Here is a 20,279-nt window from a genome sequence, read left to right on the forward strand (position 1 = left end):
CTTCCAGCTCTGGTTTCCTTTTTGACTCAGTGTCCCTTAGCAGTGAGGACGAGGCCGGCTGCCGGGTGGGGTGGACACTTCCCTTTGATCCTGCAGCCCTGCGCAGCCTCACCTCCCTTTGTTTGGGGCAGAGCTGAGCCGATTGAAGAAGGGTCAGATCCTTCCCTGGAGGTGGCTAATGCCGAAGGAAGGAGGAGCTCCCTCAGGGTTGATAGCTGGGCTGACTGTCCCTCCCTGGGGGATAAGAAGGGTGTAGATATTTCCTTCCTCCACATATAAGCCCCCTCTTTCCCCTCCTCTGCCAAGAATGCTGGTTCCCTGCCTTCCCAGGGAGAACCAGCCTCTGGGGCCCCGTCACCCCGCCCCCGTGGGGGTGTGATCAGTCCCTCTGGCTGTCAGTGAGGCGGGGGTGACTGACAGCGATTTCTTCACCCAGGATGATCCCTATCAGGGACAAGGCGATGAAAGGCAGCCAAGATATCTGATGGGCTCCCGCCCAGCTGGAAAGTATGAGGGAAGGATCCTACTGCAACTCTCAGCTAGAGGGCCCGCCACAGTTACACAACCACAGTGTGCACAAACGCACCCTCACTGGACCCATCGGGCATCCTTGGATATGCAGAAATGCCCATCTGTATACACTTTCCCGGGCTGCCCAATTTCTGGTATTGCAGCTGGTGCCTAATTCATGTGCAATGAAAAACAAACACCTTATGACTCCAGAGCCCCAAAGCTAGGAAGGTTGACAGAGGATCAATTTGGGACTCCAAAGGGGCAGGCCAGATTACTGTGTAGTTTTACCTTCCCATCCTACATTTTGGCCAAAATTATTATCTTCCCTAGTGGGATTCTGGTTTCCCCCATTCCACCCCTAGCCCAATTTCCTGGAGCCAAATCTGGTACCCAGATTGGCTCCTCTCATCACTTGTTTGGGAGAATCCGGAGTCACAAAGTTTAAGGCCACTTTGGGATATGGGGGGCGGGGTATCAGAATGATTTAGGGGGTGGAGCTGGAAGCAGACTCATTTTGGGGGGAGCAACTGTTTATTTTCTCTTGCTCCTGGATTTGGAAGCCTGGGAAGAGGGGCGGGCACACAAAGTTCCAGTGATGGTGACCTCGTGCCCATCCGCCCCACTCCTTGGGGTGCTTCTTTTGTCTTCCAAGAGGTTGGGGGCGGGGGGAAGTTAGACCCCAGGAGCCTGGTGAGTCCTCTCCTCCTTTAGCCCATCGCTGCCCCCAGGGACAGGAGGGCAGCTGTGGGGCCGGCTGGGCCTGTCTGGGCAGGGCCAGGGCCACCCCTCCTCCCCTCGCAGCTCCTCCTGCTGACCCGCATTCTTAGCGGGGGCCTTTGGTGGGGCTCTGATGTTTGCTCACTGGCTCCGATCGGCAGCAATGCTGCTTGGCTGGCCTGGCCCCCCTGAGGGAGCCCAAGGCCACCATTGATGCCTCAGATCTGGTGCCCCCACAGGGATGATCCTGGAGGGGCCGGGAGGGAATTAGGGAAGTCAGACCATGTGGGCTGACCCTTTGGGCAACCTCTCTGAGTGGCCATCTGCTGTCTTGGGAGGTGGGAGTACAGGCCTTCTAGGGTGTTCGAGTGAAATCAGGAATGGGAAAGTGACCGAGCCGCAGGCCGCCTGGGAACTGCAGCCTGGGGCTGCGCTGTGGTCCCGCGGACACACACTGCCCCACCGCGGGCAGCAGGGGAAGTGCAGGAGTGGAGCTGGCTTTGCGGCAGGCTGCTTTGGGTGCTCATGTTCGTCACCACGCAGCCTTGATGTTTGCTTCTGGAATGCCGTCCAAGGGCAAGCTCACAATCCCTCCCCGACAGCGCACCTGAAGACGCCTTCACTTTCCATTAATTCTGGTGAGCCCGACTGCTCAGCATGTTAGCCGTGCAGGTTTGAAAAGAGTCTCAGGATCCAAATAGTCTGGCTGTTTCCGCCTGGTAGAGGGCATATTAGAGTCACCCATGGAGTTTTTCAAGACACCCTGATTCATTTTCCAGCACCCCACCAAGTTATGCCCTTAGGGACATATTAGAGCAGCGCTTCTCAAACTTGACACTAGGGGTGGTTTTTTTAAAAAATAGCTTAAAAAAAAAAGTATTTATTTATTTAGAGAATGCAAGCAGGGGAGGGTCGTAGAGAGAGGGAGAGAGGATCCCAATGCAGAGCCTGACGCAGGTCTCAAACGCACAAACCTTGAGGTCATGACCTAAGTGGAGGTCAGACACTTAACCAACTGAGCCACCCAGGCGCCCCTGCACTGGGGGTGTTGTTAACATGCTTCAGATTCAGTAGGTTTGAGGTGGGGCCCAAGATTCTGCATTTTTAACAAGCTTTCAGGTGATGTTGATGCGGGCAGTCTGTGGAACACTGAGTAGTGGAGTATTAAAGTATTATGTTGTGCTGTGGGAGTCACATGGTTGAAAACTAATGCCTCCCCTCCCTCCCCAAACCATGGCTGAGAACCACTGATCTAGTTCAATGCCATCATTTTGCCACTGGGGAAACTGAGGCCCTCAAAGATAAAGTGACCTGCCCAGATAGCCACTGCAGCTCCATAGCAGATGCAAGACAAGATGCCAGTGTTTAGAGTTCCAGGCGATGCTCTTCCCTGCCTCCAGCCCAGCTTCTAGGTCAATTCATCTTACAAGTGGCAGTCCCCCTTCTGAAAATGAAGCCCACCTCCTTGGGGACAGCTTCCTCTTCAGAATCAGCCTCAGATACCTACAGGCAATTAGGAAGTATCTTAGATTTCAGCTCCCCCAACACCCTTATCTGGTACACCTGCCCACAGTCGGCCTCCTGGGGAAGCCATGGCCTCTGTGCCTTCATTCCCATCCCAGGAGAGACCACAGGCTGGGATGCTGTGGCCAGGGCTCTGAACAGCAGCCCTGACTGTTTGGCAGGATGGATGTGGGAGAAGTAGATAATCTGCAGTATCTCTCCTGTCCCCATTTCTGGAGGGCTTCATAGAGCAAAAAGGGGTGAGATGCGTTTGCTTAAATGCTGGTAATGGAGATGCGTTATAGAGGAAAATGACCTGGAAAGCAGAACATTTGGGATCAGAGTCCAAATCCCCACACCGGTATGTGCCCCCTTGGCCAAGACTTCTCCTTCGTTGTTTCAGTTTCACTATATATAAAGGCACAAAATCTTTGGACTAGAAATTTCCAAATTTCCTTTCAAAGCTATTTTCCTATGAGTTTGAGCACTGTGGGCCAGAACCTACCTTTGGGGAGTCAGATGGGTTTTGAGCATATGTGCATTTAAAAAATGCATTACAGGCGCCTAGGTGGCTGGGTTGAGCATCGGACTTCCGCTCAGGTCACGATCTCGCTGTTTGTGGGTTTGCGCCCCGCGTCGGGCACTGTGCTGACAACTCAAGAGTCTGGAACCTGCTTCGGATTCTGTGTCTCCTTCTCTCTCTGCCCCTCCCCCATTTGTGCTCTGTCTCTCAAAAATAAATAAATGTAAAAAAAAAAAATTTTATTATTTTTTTAATGCATTAACTTAAGTTATCCCTAGACCTCCTTCCCTGTAACAATCTTTCAGATCTTATGCCCTGGGGGGGAGGTAGGGCTAGGTTGCACCTTTGTAATTGAAACCAGGACGCTGCGAGCTGAGGTTTTTCCTCCAGATGCCCCAGCAATCCGCGCTCTCTAACAAATCTGGCCGGTTTTTCTTTCCTCTCTTTTTACGTGGGTTCCTTTCCACCTGCAGATGCCTCTCCCCATGGTGTCTCGGCTGGAAGTGCCCGTGAGCCGTCCGAGCTAGGAAGGGCAGGCGGACGGGCAAGGTCTCCCACGCTGCAGCGCTCCAAGAAGTAGTATTGGCGCGCGCCCTGGTGGAAAACCAAGGAACTGCAGGCGCTTGGTTCCGGCTCCGCCCCCCGGGCCAAAGCCTTCCAGGTCACCTGTGAGCCTCCGCCCAATGACCCGAAGCGGAGGCGGTGGCGCCCGGGACTAAGCCGGCAATCTTGGAAGGAGACAGGGTGAGGGGCAAACGGTATTGGGGAGGCGAGAATGTGGACAGAAAAGGCGCGAGGGAGTGGGGTGGGGTGGCGAGGGAGTGGGGTGGGGTGGCGAGGGAGGTGGTCCCGCGACGGCACTGGTGGGTCGGGCTCCCCGTTGGGCAGGGCCCTGGGAGCTTGCGGTGTGCGCCCGCCTGCTGCCTCCCAAGCCTGGAGCCTGGGCTGTGCACGCCGCGCATCGAGTGTGTCCAGAACCCAACAGCAGTGTCTTCCCTGAGTGCCTGTTTACACGTGTTGGGAAGCGGGGGGCTCCCTAGGGCTGAGCTCTGGCCAGGATGGTGGAGAGGCGGCGTGAGGGGGACACATGCACCTCCACCTCTCCCCAGATGGCTTCGTGGAGCTCTGACACCCCGTGTTCCTGCGATTGCTTTGTTTCCGTGCCCCCGGCCTCGGCCATCCCAGCTGTGATCTTTGCCAAGAATTCCGACCGACCGCGGGACGAGGTGCAGGAGGTGGTGTTTGTACCGGCAGGCACTCATGCCCCTGGCAGCCGGCTCCAGGTGGGTTAGGCCTTATGGAAGCGGCGGGAGGTGTGGTCGATCTAGGCATTCTTCTAAGACCCTCCTCCTCTGCGCCTCGCACCTGGCAAGGCCCCGGATGTGGTGGGAAGAGCGTGACCTTCCAGTCTACCAACCTGGACCTGGCCTGTTAGTTAGCTGCTGTCCACCTCGGTTTCCTCATCTGTACAATGGGAATGATAAAACCCTTTCTGAATGGACTCCCTCTCTCCTCCCTTACCTGCAGTGCACCTACATTGAGGTGGAACAGGTGTCAAGGACTCACGCTGTAATCCTGAGCCGCCCTTCTTGGCTGTGGGGGGCTGAGATGGGCGCCAATGAGCATGGTGTCTGCATTGGCAATGAGGCAGTGTGGACCAAGGAGCCAGTTGGAGAGGGGGAAGCCCTACTAGGCATGGACCTACTCAGGTGCGGACCCTGCCTTCCCTCATCTCTACACACTGAAAGGCTGAGAGCCGAGGACAGACCCAGGCCATCCTCCCCTCCCCTCAGCTAGATTCACCAGGGCCTCCTCCTTTTTGTCCCCCTTGCCGTCACCAGGGAGGCCGCCCCTGCTCCTCCTCTCTCCTGGCCCCATCGCCACAGTCTGGTAAGGAGCTCCCGAATGTGGCCACTTCTGGGCCTCTCCTGGCCCAGAAATAGGGCAGTGGTTTCAAATTTCTTTTTTAAATAGAAGTACTTTTTTTTTTTTTCCTCCCAACTGAAATCTCATACGGAGTCCCGATTTACAAAACCAGTAAAAGCAGAGCAGCTCTGGTTGAAGAGAGGCTGGGGAACTCGGGCCCCTTCTTTCTCTGAAACCACGTTTGAGGCCTCTTCCTGGGACCCTCAGAGAAGAACTTGAAAAACACCCGCCTAACTGCGCTTTAATACAACCAACTCTGGCAGAGTTTTTTCTGTGACTTGGGCCTCTCTGGGCGCCTTCCGTCCATTGGAGCTTCCGTCACCAGCCACTGACGCTGCGTTCCCCTTCCGTGCACCCCTTCATGCCAGGCTGGCTTTGGAACGGAGCAGCTCTGCCCTGGAGGCCTTGCGTGTGATCACAGACTTGCTGGCGCGCTACGGGCAAGGGGGCAGCTGCCGGGAGGACCCCACACCGTTCTGCTACCACAACACATTCCTGCTGGCTGACCGGACTGAGGCGTGGGTGCTAGAGACGGCAGGGAGGCTGTGGGCCGCACAGAGGATCCAGGGTGAGAGCCCAGCGCCGGGGCTCGCCTCCCAGAGCTGTCCCCTTTTGCCAGCCTCGGGAGGGGGTGGGAAAACCCTGGGTGAAGGGCAGGGCGGATCCACGTGCAAGCTTCTCACTGGCAGGCACACCCAAGGACGGTGGGAAGTGAGCCCAGTGGGGAACTTCTCTCCCCACTTTACCTGCTTAAATTCTCTTGTACTTTAGCTGGCCGCCTCCTCTGGGGAGCCTTCCTGGACTCCCTGGTGGTCAAGTTTCCCCCTTATATGCAAGCAGGTGCCTTTTCATCACGTGCACCACGGTTGCAAGCTCACGTTTATTTCTGTGATCATTTTGTCTGTCTCCCGCTCCACGGGGGCAGGTCCGTTCTCTTCACCATCATCTTCTTAGCACCTGGCACAGAGTAGGTGCTTAATGACAAATGAGCCACCCCCCTCCCCCTACTTCTCCACAGAAGGGGCCCGTAACATCTCCAACCAGTTGAGCGTAGGCACGGACATCTCGGCCGAGCACGCAGACCTTCGGACCCATGCCCTGGCCCAGGGCTGGTGGGATGGGCAGAGCACTTTTGACTTCGCTCAGGTCTTCTCCCTGACCCAGCAGCCTGTGCGCATGGAGGCTGCCAAAGCCCGCTTCCGGGCCGGGCAACAGCTTCTGCAGCAGCAACAAGGTCAGTGCGTGGACGGCGGTGGGGTGGGGGCCAGGAGGGCCACAGTGGTGCCAGCCTCTCTCCTCTCCCACAGCTTTGATCCAAGGCCAGAGGTCCCCCTTCTGCCCGGAGGGCCCCTCAGCCTGTCCTCCTTCGCAGGGGGCATCACGGCAGAGGTGATGATGGGCATCCTCAGGAACAAGGAGAGCGGCATCTGTATGGACTCTGGAGGCTTTCGCACCACGGCCAGCATGGTGTCCATCCTGCCCCGGGATCCCACACAGCCCTGCGTCCACTTCCTCACCGCTACTCCAGACCCATCCAGGTGAGAGGAATGGGGGCGGGGAAGGCGGGGGAGAGGGTGCCAGGCGGGGGAAGATCGGGGGGATGTGATAACCTTTGCTCCCTCCATCTCTGTCCCGTTAGGTCAGTGTTCAAACCTTTCATCTTCGGGGCGGGGGCGGCCCAGGCCCCCCAGGTGCTGTCCCCCACTTTTGGAGCACGGGACCCTGTTCGGACTCAGCCCCGATTCCAGACTCAGGTGGATCGCCGGCACACCCTCTACCTCCGGCACCAGGTGGCCCTGGGGCTGATAGAGAGCGAGCAGGTAACCCTCGGGGAATAGGGGCTACTCTGGGGCCATGACTCACTTCTCCCGCCCCCAGTCGGGATTCTGGAAATATGAGGGGATCCGGGAGGGGAGGAGAGACTCCAGAGTTGGGGGGAGCAGAGTCTTTGCCTTCAAAGCCAGCTGCCCAGAAGAAGACCGGGTGCCCTGTCCTTCCTCCTGCTTGTGGCAGATGGCAGGCATCTCCCCTCCGTCCAGAGGGAAGCCTGTCCCTGGGACCCATCTCTACCTTTCCTGGGCAGGATCGGGGGCAGCAGCTCCGGCAGAAGCAGCGGGATCTGGAGCAGGAGGGCCTGGAGGCTGCGCGGCGGCTGCTGGCCGGGGAGCAGGTGCCACCCCCACAGGAGCTGGGCGGCCTCTTCCAGGCCTTTGTGGAAAGGGAGAGCCAGGTGTATGCCTGAGCACCATGGGGCCGGGGTGGGCACAGGACCCCAGTGCAATCCCTTTGCTCCCCTCAGCCTTGTTTTGGGTGGCCAGCTCGGCCTTTGCCTCAATAAAGTATGTTATTTCCCTGTTCGGTGAACTTGATCCCAGGTCTGGCAGGGGCAGGAGCGCCAAATGAGGGCAAAGGACAGCCCTGAGCTGGCTACAGGGCTTCTGGTGGGCTTGCCAGGCAGCACAGTCTTCTCACTTGGGTGATGGAGAAGGTTGTGGAAGGGGCCTGTGAGGAGAGGTGCCCCCCCCCCAGGTGCGTGAGCACGTGTGTGCAAGAGATCACGCCTGGCACAAAATGGGGCTACTATTTGGGGAGAATTAGAACCGCGGGGTGTTGGGTCCTTGGCTTGAGCCTTGGAAGGGCAGTCCCTGGGAGTGGCAGTGAGATGGCATCTACCACAAGGTGATGCCCACTCAGGACCCAGGAAGCTGGGGGGGAGGGGTTGAGGTGTGCCAGCCCTTTGGGTAGTTCCCGAAAGGTCAGACGCGTGTTCTTTAGAATCAGGTTCTGTGTTTCTGTGACTGTTTCCCACTACCCTGGCGGCTTGCTTCCCCTGAGATGCCCCCCAAGTGACGTGAAAGACGCATTCAGGGCCTGGAGACATTTTATTGGGGTGGGCTCCTGCCACAGGAGAGGGGTCTGAGAAGGAGACCCTGTTTCTTCCCCGTTCCTTGTTCCTGTGGCTTTGCTGATAGGGAGGGGCTGCACTTCATTTCTTGACTCTTTTGGTCACCATTTTGGTTGTGCTGGGGGCCCCAGCCAGTGAGGCCTTGGGGGCTGTGGCTGCTCGGGCCCCCTTCTTTGCCTGGACAGTGCTTTGCTGGCTGGAAACCAGAGGGCAGGGTTTCTTGGTGGCAGAGGTGGCATGTGGCAGGGAGGCGGGCTTGGGGGGTGTCTCCTTCCTCTGCGTGGGAGTGACAGAAGGACTGCTGTCCCTAGCCGGGGCCCCCCCGGGCAGCTGGGGGAGGTCGGTGAGGGCGGGCTTTGTCCCCATCCTCAGAAGGTGCTCGGTCAGGGCTGCCTGCTGCCTGAGTTCCTTGTGTCTGCTCATCTCCTGCTTCAGCTCCTCGAGGAAGCCTGCGAGGGGCCAAGATGGGAGGCGGCAGATGGCTTGGCAGGACGGCCCCTGGGCTGAGGCGGGAGTTCTCTGGCCGACACCCTGCCCAAACTAACCCTCTGTGGGCCCTAATGGGGAGGGTGAGTCGCCTGCACGCCAGGCTGATACCTGGCCCCGGCTGTACCATCCTCTGACCCAGATGCTGGTCTGGGCCTGGGGCCTCCTCCCTCGCCCCCGCTGCCATCTTAGCTTCCCCAGTGCCCCACAGGGCAGAGGTGAGTTCTAGGGAGGGCGCAAGCCTTGGAAAGCCCGGCCACCTCGCTCTGTGCAGAACGGACCACTCAGCTCCGGGAACTCCTCGTCCTCGTCGCTTGAGTCTTCATCCTCCTCGTCCGAGGCCCAGCGCTCTAACACAGGCTGCTTGTCCAGGTCCAGGAGCAGCGGCAGGGCTTCTGTCACTAGCTCCCTGCAGGGCAGAAAGGGCAGAGGCTACCCAGGAGGGCAGCCCCGGGTGGGGGGCCTGGGAGGGCGTGCAGGCACAAGCCATAGGAACCGCACCCAGAGGGGTGGTGTTCACAAGCTGGGAGACGGGCCTGCGCTCAGCCCCAAAGAGCTAAGGGCTGGCTCCATGTGGACCTCTGGGGGGGGCGGGGTGGAAGAGAAAAAGCCGCCCACTTGAGCTGGGGTGAGAGACGAGAAGGTGCCATGGATGGTGACCCCAAGTTTGCAGGCCGAGAGGGAGTCCGTGTGCAGTTAAGAATACGAGGAGCTCAGCCATCACCCCGTTTCTTCCCACCGTCAGTGCATCCTCACCTGTACCCATCCCGGTTGGTGCAGCTGTTTCCACTCAGGTTGAGGATGAGAAGGCTCTGCGGGAATTCATCTGCACACACCAAAGAGAGGGCAGTGAGGGTCCCATACCCACCTTCTGGCCCGAAGCCACTGCCTCTTTTCCACCTCCCAGGACCCCCAGAGGCTTTGCCGCCAATACAAGCATAGGGAGGTGGTGGCAGAGGGGAGGGAGGGAGGGAGGGTCCTGCCCAAGTCTTAGCCCGTGAGCTGGGGCAAGGACATTCCTACCCAGCTTCAGTGTTTCTATCAGGTTCTCTGAAAGGTCCAGAAACTGGAGATGTGGGAGGTCATGGAGGTTTTCCACCTGCCTGATTTGGTTTCCTGCCAGAGACAGGAAGCTGCAGGGGAAGGGAGGGGTGCAGAGACAGAGCTGAGTCACAGAACCGCCAAAGGAAGGGAGGAAGGCAGCAGGCACTCGGGGCCCCTGGCTGAGCAGCCACACAGTGGATGGGGACACATGGTCTTCCGGGGTGAGAGAAGCAGAGTGAGGCTTGCGGGGTCCTGAGCTGACCAGACGTTGGGCTTGGAGATGTCTGAGCCAGTCAGTTCTCTGGGGCGTCCCCGTGTTTCCCTCCCGACCCCCTCCCCGCGGGCCTGAGCCCTGACCCCACGTACCGCAAGGAGGGGATGCAGGCCAGGTTCTCAATTCGCTGGATCTTATTCTGCAGAAAGCAAATGAGGTGGGGAAACTAAGCAGACCATGTCTGCTCTTGCAGCTGGAGGGCTGGCACCCTGGGAATAATCACCCCACTCCCGGAACTGGAGTTGTCACTACCTCGAAATGATTTGCTTTCTCTGGGTGGATGGTTAGGGGTGTAAATTTAGGGGTTAGATAAACTTCATTAAAGTATACCCTGCTCATCCCACAACCAAAGAGTGACCTGGAAATCAAGAAGGAAACCAAGGGGCCACGGGGAAATAGGAAAAGCCTTGGTGGTGGCTTATGTACACGGAGGGAACAATGAACATATATTACTTTGATTCCGAAGGTTTCTGTGAAGAAAGGTTAAGGGCGCTGGATATATTCAACCTGGAGGAGTTGAATATGTATATCCAATCAACCAACCACCCACTACCACCAGACAGCCTTCAGGGTTCTAAAGGATGCAGAGGAATCTTCTGGTTCCCTCTTTCATTTCCTTAAAACAGGAAATGCGCTCGAGCTATAGAACACGGGAGATTTAGGGTAGACACCAAAAAGAACTTCTAAACCAAGAGAAGTGTCTGACATACACAAGAAAAACAAACAGTGATTCAGGAGCATGCTCAGGAGATCTTTTGGGAGGATTGGTCTTTCAAGAGAATTCCTGATTCATCTGGGAACATTTTCTTTTCTTTCTCTCTCTCTTTTTTTTTTTTAACGTTTATTTATTTTTGAGACAGAGAGAGACAGAGCATGAACGGGGGAGGGGCAGAGAGAGAGGGAGACACAGAATTGGAAGCAGGCTCCAGGCTCTGAGCCGTCAGCACAGAGCCCGATGCGGGGCTCGAACCCACGGACCGCGAGATCGTGACCTGAGCTGAAGTCGGACGCTTAACTGACTGAGCCACCCCGGTGCCCCAACATTTTCTTTTTTAAAAACGATTTTATTTTTAAGCAATCTCTACCCTCAACGTGGGGCTCGAACTTACAACCCTGAGATCAAGAGTCACATGCTCCACTGACTGAGCCAGCCAGGTGCCCCCTCTGGAACAGTCTCAATGAAGGTCTGCCTACCTGAACACCAGGGAATGGGCAAGATGGCCTGACTGGTTGCTTTCACATTAAACAGACTTGGTCCACAGAGGGCAAGGGGGGAGGGAGAGCAGGAGGCAAGAAGGTACCGCTTGCAGATAGAGGCTGTGAAGATTCTGGAGGCCCTCGAGGTTGCTGATAGCAGTAATCCCCTCTCGGTCCAGGCGGACAGTCTGCAGTTCAGCAAGAGTGTGAAACCTGGGGGAACAGTCAGCAGGTGGTGTAACAGATCCCGCTTCTGTGGTCCCTTGGCAGGGAAGATGGGAGGGGGCAGGAAAGGGTTTTCGAACTAAGTGGCTTGGCTGAGATGTCAGGACTTCTTGACTCATGAGGCAGTGTCCAGATCATGAAACCAGGTCAACCTGGAGACCTGGATCTCGATCAGTAGCACCGGGAAGAATCAGAGGGTGAGAGGAATAGGACCCTTGGATTGGGAAATGGTTGAACAGCTTATGGTTCCCAGAGAGACTCAGAGGCCAGGGAAGGCTTCTCCGGGCCAGCTCAGATGGTGGAAGCGGGCACTGGCACAGGGATGAGACAATCTTTGCAGGAATATCCTTCCTCACTTCCCTTTCGAGTGGTCCATGGAAGGAAAATCACTTGATTCATCCACTCATTCATTAATTCCACAATATTTACTGAGTGCCCACTGGAGACCAATGAGAGTCCCTGCCCATCACTATTAGGGAAGCAGGCCAAACATCTAGGACAAGTGGGTGACAGACACATGAAGGTGACAGACACATAAGGGTACATGGACTGTGCACTGAGTCCTCAATAGGGGAGCAGGGAATGCTTCCTGGAGGAGGTGACGTACAAGTAGGAGTTAGCCAGGAAGGTGAGAGGGGGATGAGGAGAAGGCATTTCAAGCAGAAGGAACAGTATGTGAGAATCCAGGCCTTTTCCAACTTTAGTTGCCCACGAATCCCTTGGGGGTCTTGTTAAAATGCAGATTCTGATTCAGTAGGTCTGAGGTGGGCCTGAGAGTCTTCATTACTAACAAGCTCCCAGGTGCTCAGCACCATCTGAAAAGGTGCTACGGTGTGAGAACAGAGGGTCTTGGAGGAATTGTGGAGAATGGCGAAAAAGGCAGCAACGGTCAACTAGGGTCATGCTAGGGTATTTGGATTTTATCCTGGAAGTACTAGGGAGCCAAGGAAGGTTCTACCAGGGAGTGCCTGATCAGATTTGTCATTTAAAAGGATCACTTTGGCAACCATATGGGGAGCCTGGACTGGGGGCAGGGAAACTGATGAAGAGTTTATTGAGAGGCGATGGCTTACTTAAGAGCCTTATTCAAGGCAGTTGAGCGGGCATGGTAAAAAAAAAAAAAAAAGAAGAAAAGAAAAAAAAAAGAAATAGAATACTGTTTAAGGAGGCAAAGTCGATTGGACATTACCACTGACTGGATGCGTGGAGTAAGTAAAGAGAGGGACAAAGATGAGCTGAAGAAACAGTACAGCTCAGGGGACTGGTCATTCTGTGTGTTTCAATTGTCCAGCACCCCTCTCCTCCCGCCGGCACTCACATCTTCTCTGACAGATCCTCATCCTCAGGGAAGGCCAAGTTCCGCTTAGTGATAAGGGTTTCAGTGATGCACACGCCTCCTTCCTCTGGACTCTGGGCAAAATTACCTGTGAAAAGACGAGAACGATTCCCTTATTCTTGGAAGCCTGACCCTACTGTTATCCAACTGTTCTACCCACCTCTCCATCCCCTACTCACCTCCGGGCATGATCTAAAGGCTACTGGCCTGGCGTGGGATTAGCACGAAAGGAAGCAGAGCAACTTAGTCCCCGGGATGGCGGAACCCAGGATGGTATGAGAAGAGAGAATTTCAGAGACTGGAGGGACAAGGGAAAGTGTTGATTCAGAGCAAATTAATGAGGCGGGGTAGAAGACAAAAGTAAATCGAGGCGACGGGTCTGGAGTTTGAGGGGTGCAGAAGGGCTTGCTAGTCCCCAATGGGGGACTGTGGGCAGAGAGTGGAGGGTGAGGATGCCGAGAAAAGAGCTGTGCGGAAGAGGCTAACCGTCGTTGCTAGGAGACTGGACGCCAGTTGGGGCGTCAGGGAGCGCGGACTAGGCGTTCCTGGGCTTTGCGCGCATGCGGATTACTGCTCCAGCCGGGGGATCCGGCGGCTGCTTCCGGCCTCAGGGCTTCCCACAATCCTTAGCTCCTTCTGTCTCGCTCGGCTCCTGGCTGTTCTTCCGGTGGAGATGGCTGCGGCCCTGGCTGGGAAGTTGCGAGGGGGTCTCCTGCCCCAGGCGGGTAAGGAGCGGCCCAGGTCCTCACGGCGCGTTCCGGCCGGTGCTCTTAGTTCTCCTCTCCCCTCCTCCACCACTGATCCCCTTCCGTAATCTCTTACTCCAGACAGCTCTCGATGACCCCAGACACCAGCCAGATCGCTGGCCTCCTTCCTCCAGCTAATTCCCTGTGACTCCAGATACTAGTGATAACAGCAGCGCAGCAACAACGTCAGCGACAACTGCTGTATTTCTTCCCTATGCCCGAGTACTCCTTCCTTTTCTGGGTTTCTATAGTCTACCACCTGGCTCTTGCTCGCCTCCAGTTTCCTTTGCTGGAACCACTGCCCGTCCCGACCTTGGCGCTATGCCACCTTTTTACGGTCTCAGCTTAAATGTCATTTTCTCAGGCCTGCCCTGGCCACCTTCTGCAAAGCAGAAATCTGTATTTTGCACCCTGTTTATTGACCCCCTTTACCCATCATGTAATTTTGCATTTGTTTATTATGTGTCTGTCTCCTGTGTTAGACTTCAAACTCCCTAAGGGCAGAACCATGCTCATTCACCATCGCCAGCAGGTGGCGTGGTGTGGGCGTTAGTAGGCATGAAATAGATGTTTGTTTAATGAATGGTTTTGAGCACATGATACAGGCCAGGCACAGTGATAAATGATTTACATGTATTATCTCATTTAAATTTTAAAGCTTGTCATGAAGAAGTCATTACCATGGCCTCTTTACAGGTGAAGAAGTTCAAGTTTAGACCAGTTGAGTGACTGGTCAAGGTCACAGCTAGTAAGTGGCAGAAGAGAGATTAAAATCTGGTTCCATCTGATCCAGAGCCCTGTGTTCTTAGGTTTTGTGGCTGCTGGCAATAAAACCTCTCACCCCAGCAAACCTGCATGCTCCCTGTTAGAACCACCTTCTAGCTGAATTTTCCCTGAGATTCCATCTCAGTCTTGGGAAAGGCTGCAGGTGGGAGGCTCTAGCCTGGGTCCTTTTGTCCAAGATGAAGGGGTCACTTGGGCTTAGGGCTTTCAAGTGGCTCCCTTGTCTTCCGAGGGCTACTCTTCACCGATGGCTGCAAACAAGAAGAGAGGCAAGGGAGGCCTGTTTGGGGGAGCTGTGAGCTCTGTATAACTTCTTTTCCCTCCTGCTTCAAATCATGGGAGAAGGCTTCAGAGCAGTGCTGAGAGCAGTGGTTTTGCGACATCAGCATGCATCTGTAACCCCTGCAGGTCTTATTAGGACACTGTTTGCTGGGCTCCCTTCCAGAGCTCCTGCTTCAGTAGGTCTAGGACAGGCCCTGAGAACTTGTATTTCTAACACGTTCCCAGATGATACTGTTGCTGCTGGCTGGGTGGGAGGAGTGCACCTTGAGAACCACTGGCTTAGGCCAGGGGTTGGCATGTTGTGGCAGGACTGGTCACCATGTTTTAGAAATAAACTTTTATTGGAATACAGCCACATCTGCTTGTTTCGTATTGGCTATGATTGCTTTCATGATACAGTGGCATGGTTGAATAGTGGCGACAGACCGTATGGTTCTCGAACTTAAAATATTTACTCTTTGGCCATTTTAGAAAAAAAAATTGCTCAACCCTCACCCCCCCCCTTTTTTTAATGTAGTCAAAATACTTTGCCTTTGTTCTCATCTTTTCCCCCATCTCTGTGCATAAAGAAGAGCTGGCGAAATGGGAGCCTCCAAGGATCAAGCAGCTGACCTAAGGTCGCCCGTTAAAGAAAAGTTTGGGGAGTTTAGGATTCCTAGCAGACAATTCCTTGTTCCCCTCTTGTGTTGAGTCTAGCTCTGTGAGCTGTGGTTGGCTTGCCCAGAGATGAGCTTTTTCTCCATCTGAAGCCCACCGACTAAGGACTCCCAGAGGTCACCCATCACAGCGTTGCCGTTTCCCCTCCCAGGCCGGCTGCCCACCCGCCAGACTGTCCGCTGTGGCTCCAAGGCTGTTACCCGCCATCGTCGCGTGATGCACTTTGAGCGGCAGAAGCTGATGGCTCTCACTGAGTATATCCCCCCCAAGCCTGCTGTCAACCCACGATGCCTACCATGTCCTCCCAGCCCCCCGCAGGAGGTAAGGAGGAGACTGTCCTTGGTGCTGTGATGCTGGCCATAATGAAGTAGTGCTCCAGGACACAGCCCTCCACGTCATTACTTCCCCTCTTTGACCCTGTGGTCCACATGCTTTAACATGAAATGTGCACTTGGTTCTGCTTGGCGTTTGGGGCTCCGTGGATCGGACAGGCCTCCTGGATTTCCTGCATTCTTTACTTGCCTCCAAAAATGTGTGTATGAAAAGCTGTCCAAGCAGGTGGGGTAGGGGAAAGGATAGTTCCTGTCTTTTTTTTTTTTTTTAAGTTGATTTATTTATTTTGAAAGAGAGCGTGCGTGCGCACACAAGTGGGAGAGGGACAGAGAGAGGCAGAGAGAATCCCAAGCAGGTGGAGTGCTGTCAGCACAGAGCCCGATGTGGGGCTCGAACTCACGAACCATGAGATCATGACCTGAGCCGAAATCAGGAGTCGGACACTGAGCCAACTGAGCCACCCGGGCGCCCCGTGTCTCCTGTCTTGAAAGGGCTTGAAGTTTCCATGTTTTCCTAGAGAAATGATAAGAGAGTTTTTGTCCTTAAAAAAAGAACAGAAGGGCCAGTGGAGAATTTGTAACTCCACGCTCATTGTCAGGTCCACAAGCTGTCAACTTTGAGAAACACGGTCTTCAGAAAATGAAGTCTTGTCCTGTGCAAATGCCTCAGTTCTGAATTAATGCTGCCAAAGAGTGATCTTGTCTTTATAATTGGTAAAATCCCTCAACACGAATACAGTGTCAGAGGGATAAAGTAATTTTGACCACATTATTGTCAAATGTTGACTGGGTCAGATGGGTGGCCAGCTCAAGGGGATGAGCGTTCTCAGGTTTGAAAACACTGCTGTAAAGACCGTCGTTAGCTGATGAAAATGAAAGGGTGGGGTGGGAGACAGTACTCGACTTGGGAGACGGGGCCCCAACCCTCCCGCTTGTACACAGATCTTTCCCATGTTTGGGCGTCACTGAGAGCCCCAGCACCCGTCCCTGAGGGAATAAGGGGTACAAGGAGAGAAGGGCAGCTTATGTCCCCTTGGTCATTCCTTCCTGACTTCAGGACACAGGCCTTATCCGGCTCCTCCGTCGGGAGATAGATGCAGTTTTCCGAGACAACCGAATGATAGCTGTCTGTCAGAACGTGGCTCTGAGTGCCGAGGACAAGCTTCTCGTGCGGCACCAGCTGCGGAAACACAAGATCTTGATGAAGATCTTCCCCAACCAGGTAGGCAGCAGCCCTCTGGTGTGGGTGCCCGGATTCCCCTGCCCCCTGCCAATCGGACCCCGCCGTCCCTCCCCACTCCACAAGCCACCTTCCTCCAGTCTGGCACCTAAACTGCAGTTAGGGGCTGAGGAGACCGTCGGCTTGCACCCTCAGCACGACCCGGCCTGTGATCAGGCCACTGGTCCCCAGTGAGCCCTCTTTCCTGCCGTTCCAGGTTCTGAAGCCCTTCCTAGCAGATTCCAAGTACCAGAACCTGCTGCCCCTCTTTGTGGGGCACAACTTGCTGCTGGTCAGTGAGGAGCCCAAAGTCAAGGAGATGGTGCGCATCTTGAAGGGTGTCCCTTTTCTGCCCCTGCTAGGTGAGCACGCACCCCTGCGGGTTGAGGATGGGGGCGAAGGGGAGTGGGGGCTACAGCAGCCTGGTGCCATCTGCTGAGTACGTGTGGGTAAGACTGCGGACATCCTTGGCAGGGACATCCTCTCACGGATGGGGCCTGAGTCAGTAGCGCCATTTGTTGAGGGCCGCCTGTGTCAGTCCAGAAGCTGTGCTGGCTCACTACCCTGCGTCATATCTGCACTGGGTGGAAAAAGAGGGGAGGCAGAGAGAGGGCCCTGCAGGGAGAGAGTTCAGACACCTTGAGACTAGCAGTGGAGTAGGGGTGCTGAAGTCCACACAGACGGAGAAACTCAAATAGCCCAGGTCAAGGGCACTGAGGGACAGTGAGCAATGTTTCCCAGAGCCCCCCCCTCCCCCGCCCCCCACCGCCCCCCCCAAAGGTAAGAATCCTCAGAGGTGATTCTTCTATAGAGAAGACTGGTTTCATAGGTCTCTGTGGACCCCCTGCCCCCATACACACATGCTCCTTGTTCTTTTAAGAAAGGTTCGGCAACAATGACTTAGTGGGGGTTGGGCCAGGTGGATGTCTTACGTAAGGGTTTTCTAGGCAAGAGTTAGGAAAGAAGAGAGGGGCTCGGTCCCAAACAGAGTGGCAGTGGGTTGGGGCTGGAGTGAGAACCAGATCGGGGGGGAGGGTGGGAGGTGAGGCAGGGCGGCAGAGCGCGCACCGGAACATCAGGTGGGAGCATTGTTTTCAGAGGAGGGGAGGCGTTTGTGGGGAGCCCAGCTAACCCTGTGTTCTTCCAGGTGGCTGCATTGACGACACCATCCTCAGCAGGCAGGGCTTCATCAACTACTCCAAGCTTCCCAGCCTGGCCCTGGTGCAGGGGGAGCTGGTAGGAGGACTCACCTGCCTCATGGCCCAGACCCACTTCCTGCTTCAGCACCAGCCCCTGCAGCTGACTGCCCTGTTGGATCAGTACATCAGACAGCAACGTGAAAGGGACGCCGTCGTGCCAGCCAGCGGGCAGCCTGACCCCCCTGACCCTGTTCCGGACTCATAGCCAGCCTGTTGTACCCAGCCTGCCCACAAACACACTGTACCCTTGCCGGCCGTGCCATCACCCATCAGAGATGTGGAAGAACTTGGGGTGGGGAGTGGCATGTGTTCCCCGACTTCACTGACCACGACCTCCTCAGATACAGGGCCACTCAGAGATGGGGAGGCGCTCCATTACTCCATTTCCCGGTGGAGGCTCTTAATCAGTGTCTTTGTCCCTAGTTTTCCCAACCGGAGACCTCATAGAAGCAGTCTTTCAGCTGTCCACGTCCAAAGCAGAGAAACTGAGCAGATGAGGGCGTTGCTCTCTGCTTCCGTGTCCGCTGTCCCTTGCTGCCCGTGTCTCCCATCCTATCCCCTCGTGGGTCCAACGCGCTGGAATAGCTCACCTGGGTAACCGTGCTGAGAATGGCATCTCTGGAGAGCCTGTTGTGCCTGGCTCCGGGCCCACCACTTTACATGCTATTCCCCTTGTCACAGAGAAGAAAACTACGAGGTGGCGCAGTTCGACAGCCAGCCCCAGGTTGTGCAGCTGATAAGAGGCAGAACAGGACTTGAATCGGGTTCTGTCTGCTCTGAAGACCTTGCCCTGGATCTCTGCCCTAGACCTTCCTCATTAGGGTCCCGGTTGTGCCTAAATGTCAGTTCTCCACCCTCGGGGTGTGCCATGTTACGGAAGAGGTTGGGAGCACTGCTTTGTGATAAAATGAAATGCATTTTACTTACTCTGTTTTTGCTGTTTGCAAGCTTATTCTCCCTGTAGACGAATTCTCAGGGCCACCCTTGACTCTCACTTCCTCTCCTAGAAAATCCTTCCTCTTTCCATGTCCAGGTCTCTTCCCTCCCTGGACCAATCCCACAAATGGCATCTCTTACATGCTTGTCCTTTTGAAAGCAGCTTCCGGCTTTGCCCAGTAGCTAACCTATCCCAGCTGGTTCTGAGCAAAAGAGCTGGGGCAAAACAGAATTCTGTATTAGGAGGGGGTCTGGAGGCTCTCAAGTGGGAGGCTTCCTCCAAATCTTGGAGAACCAGAAGTTGCTAATGAAGGAGAGAGAATGCTTAACTAGAAGCCTGCCCTTGTCCTTGACTGGCGTGAGCAAAGTGGCTGTCAAACTTTCCTCCCAGACTTGGGGCAGTGCCACAGCTTCCTCAGTCCTGGACAGGCACCGTTCTGGCAGTGACGGTGCGCAGCAGCTTTTCTGTGGCCTGGTCCAGGACCAGCTTCCCACAGTGCCCAGCACTGTGCTGTATGCCCCAGGGATGGTTGATCGATGTGAAGTGAATTAAAAGGCCCTTGAGGCTTCTGGGTGTCAGAGCCCATCTGGCCAGTACCGCCCAGTGCTCTCCCTGACTCCAGAAGCCTGCGGGGTGCCAACAATGCCCTCCCGGGGCAGCAGGAGAGGTGCTGAGGCTCTGAATGGCATGGCAAACAGGCATCTCCTGAGAGATGTGTAAGATCCTGGAGGGTAAACCAAGGCCTTGGTGGAGCTGAGGTCAAAGAACCCTGCATTGCCTCCTTCACCTGCTGGCAATGCCTGAGGCCCCGCCATTAAAAACCCACTTCTTTCCAGAAAGCAGGTTCACTGTCCTTAAAGGTGTCCGTCCTTTTCACATTCATTTTAATGTGGTTCAGACCTTTCTTAAGGGCTAAGTTTTAATTAGAATTGAGTACTGTGCTAAACACAGTACTCCAGCAGAAGAGCAGAGGTGCTCAGAAAGGGAGGCCGGGGGGACCTGAGTGGCTCCAAATAGCCCTTTCCAACAGCCAGCTGGTTACTGCTGCAGACCCTCTCTCCTGATCCAGAGACCATGCCAGCTGGGGGTTCTGCGTTAGGCACGGGTACCGCCAGCCCCAGTGGGTCCTGACCTGGTGGGGCATCACCCACCATGACAGAGCCTCTGTGGGGGTTGCCCACACAGGGCTGCCTGGCCCTCTCTAGCCGCAGCTGGCCTGCTGACCGTGCTCTTGGCACTGTCTATTGTGGTCCCCCGGGGGCATCCATCCCTTCCTGTCAACCTGATACATTTGCTGGCTCCAAATTTTGCAATCTATTTTCAGATGTAAAACGAGAGGTGGGGGGCGTTAATAAGGAAATGGCCTTGAGTACTAACTAGGGTCAAGGCCATGCTAGTAGGAGTAAACCCTTTACCACCACTGGCTTGAGGCCAGCAGCTCCCCAGTCCTCCGCGGTCTATCTGGAGCTGCGCCC

The 20,279-nt window shown here is 55.4% G+C and overlaps 3 protein-coding genes across 3 annotated transcripts; 2 read left to right on the forward strand and 1 right to left on the reverse strand.

Moving 5' to 3' along the window:
- Positions 1 to 3,923: 3,923 nt before the first annotated feature.
- SCRN2 (secernin 2) lies at positions 3,924 to 7,546 on the forward strand. Its single transcript, XM_047081140.1, has 8 exons — positions 3,924 to 4,000; positions 4,366 to 4,539; positions 4,784 to 4,965; positions 5,551 to 5,750; positions 6,201 to 6,416; positions 6,555 to 6,720; positions 6,822 to 7,002; positions 7,266 to 7,546. The coding sequence occupies exons 2-8, from the start codon at positions 4,366 to 4,368 to the stop codon at positions 7,422 to 7,424; spliced, it is 1,278 nt and encodes a 425-aa protein (XP_046937096.1). The 5' UTR covers positions 3,924 to 4,000; the 3' UTR covers positions 7,425 to 7,546.
- Positions 7,547 to 8,122: 576 nt separating this feature from the next.
- Positions 8,123 to 13,123, reverse strand: LRRC46 (leucine rich repeat containing 46). Its single transcript, XM_047080551.1, has 8 exons — positions 12,829 to 13,123; positions 12,632 to 12,737; positions 11,193 to 11,301; positions 9,984 to 10,030; positions 9,597 to 9,706; positions 9,330 to 9,399; positions 8,834 to 8,982; positions 8,123 to 8,536 (listed from the first exon to the last, which is right to left on the reverse strand). Exons 1-8 carry the CDS (start codon positions 12,836 to 12,838, stop codon positions 8,169 to 8,171), a joined length of 969 nt encoding a protein of 322 aa, XP_046936507.1. The 5' UTR covers positions 12,839 to 13,123; the 3' UTR covers positions 8,123 to 8,168.
- Positions 13,124 to 13,275: 152 nt separating this feature from the next.
- Positions 13,276 to 18,793, forward strand: MRPL10 (mitochondrial ribosomal protein L10). Its single transcript, XM_047081151.1, has 5 exons — positions 13,276 to 13,374; positions 15,269 to 15,438; positions 16,507 to 16,671; positions 16,886 to 17,030; positions 17,816 to 18,793. The coding sequence occupies exons 1-5, from the start codon at positions 13,323 to 13,325 to the stop codon at positions 18,070 to 18,072; spliced, it is 789 nt and encodes a 262-aa protein (XP_046937107.1). The 5' UTR covers positions 13,276 to 13,322; the 3' UTR covers positions 18,073 to 18,793.
- The last annotated feature ends 1,486 nt before the right edge of the window (positions 18,794 to 20,279 follow it).

This window comes from Lynx rufus, unplaced genomic scaffold (genome assembly GCF_022079265.1).
Source record: "Lynx rufus isolate CCGP_SWC_20201006 ecotype Redwood Valley unplaced genomic scaffold, mLynRuf1.p SCAF_18, whole genome shotgun sequence".
NCBI classification, from domain to species: Eukaryota; Metazoa; Chordata; class Mammalia; order Carnivora; family Felidae; genus Lynx; species Lynx rufus.

Coding starts and splice junctions, on each gene's coding strand:
- SCRN2 (XM_047081140.1), top strand. CDS start 4,366: ATGGCTTCGTGGAGCTCTGACACCCCGTGTTCCTGCGATTGCTTTGTT. Junction 5,751..6,200: donor GGCCGCACAGAGGATCCAGG/GTGAGAGCCCAG, acceptor ACTTCTCCACAG/AAGGGGCCCGTAACATCTCC. Junction 6,417..6,554: donor GCTTCTGCAGCAGCAACAAG/GTCAGTGCGTGG, acceptor CCTCCTTCGCAG/GGGGCATCACGGCAGAGGTG.
- LRRC46 (XM_047080551.1), bottom strand. Junction 11,302..12,631: donor GAGGATCTGTCAGAGAAGAT/GTGAGTGCCGGC, acceptor CTGTTCCCCCAG/GTTTCACACTCTTGCTGAAC. Junction 8,983..9,329: donor ACCAACCGGGATGGGTACAG/GTGAGGATGCAC, acceptor TCTGCCCTGCAG/GGAGCTAGTGACAGAAGCCC.
- MRPL10 (XM_047081151.1), top strand. CDS start 13,323: ATGGCTGCGGCCCTGGCTGGGAAGTTGCGAGGGGGTCTCCTGCCCCAG. Junction 13,375..15,268: donor GGGTCTCCTGCCCCAGGCGG/GTAAGGAGCGGC, acceptor TTCCCCTCCCAG/GCCGGCTGCCCACCCGCCAG. Junction 16,672..16,885: donor TGAAGATCTTCCCCAACCAG/GTAGGCAGCAGC, acceptor CTGCCGTTCCAG/GTTCTGAAGCCCTTCCTAGC.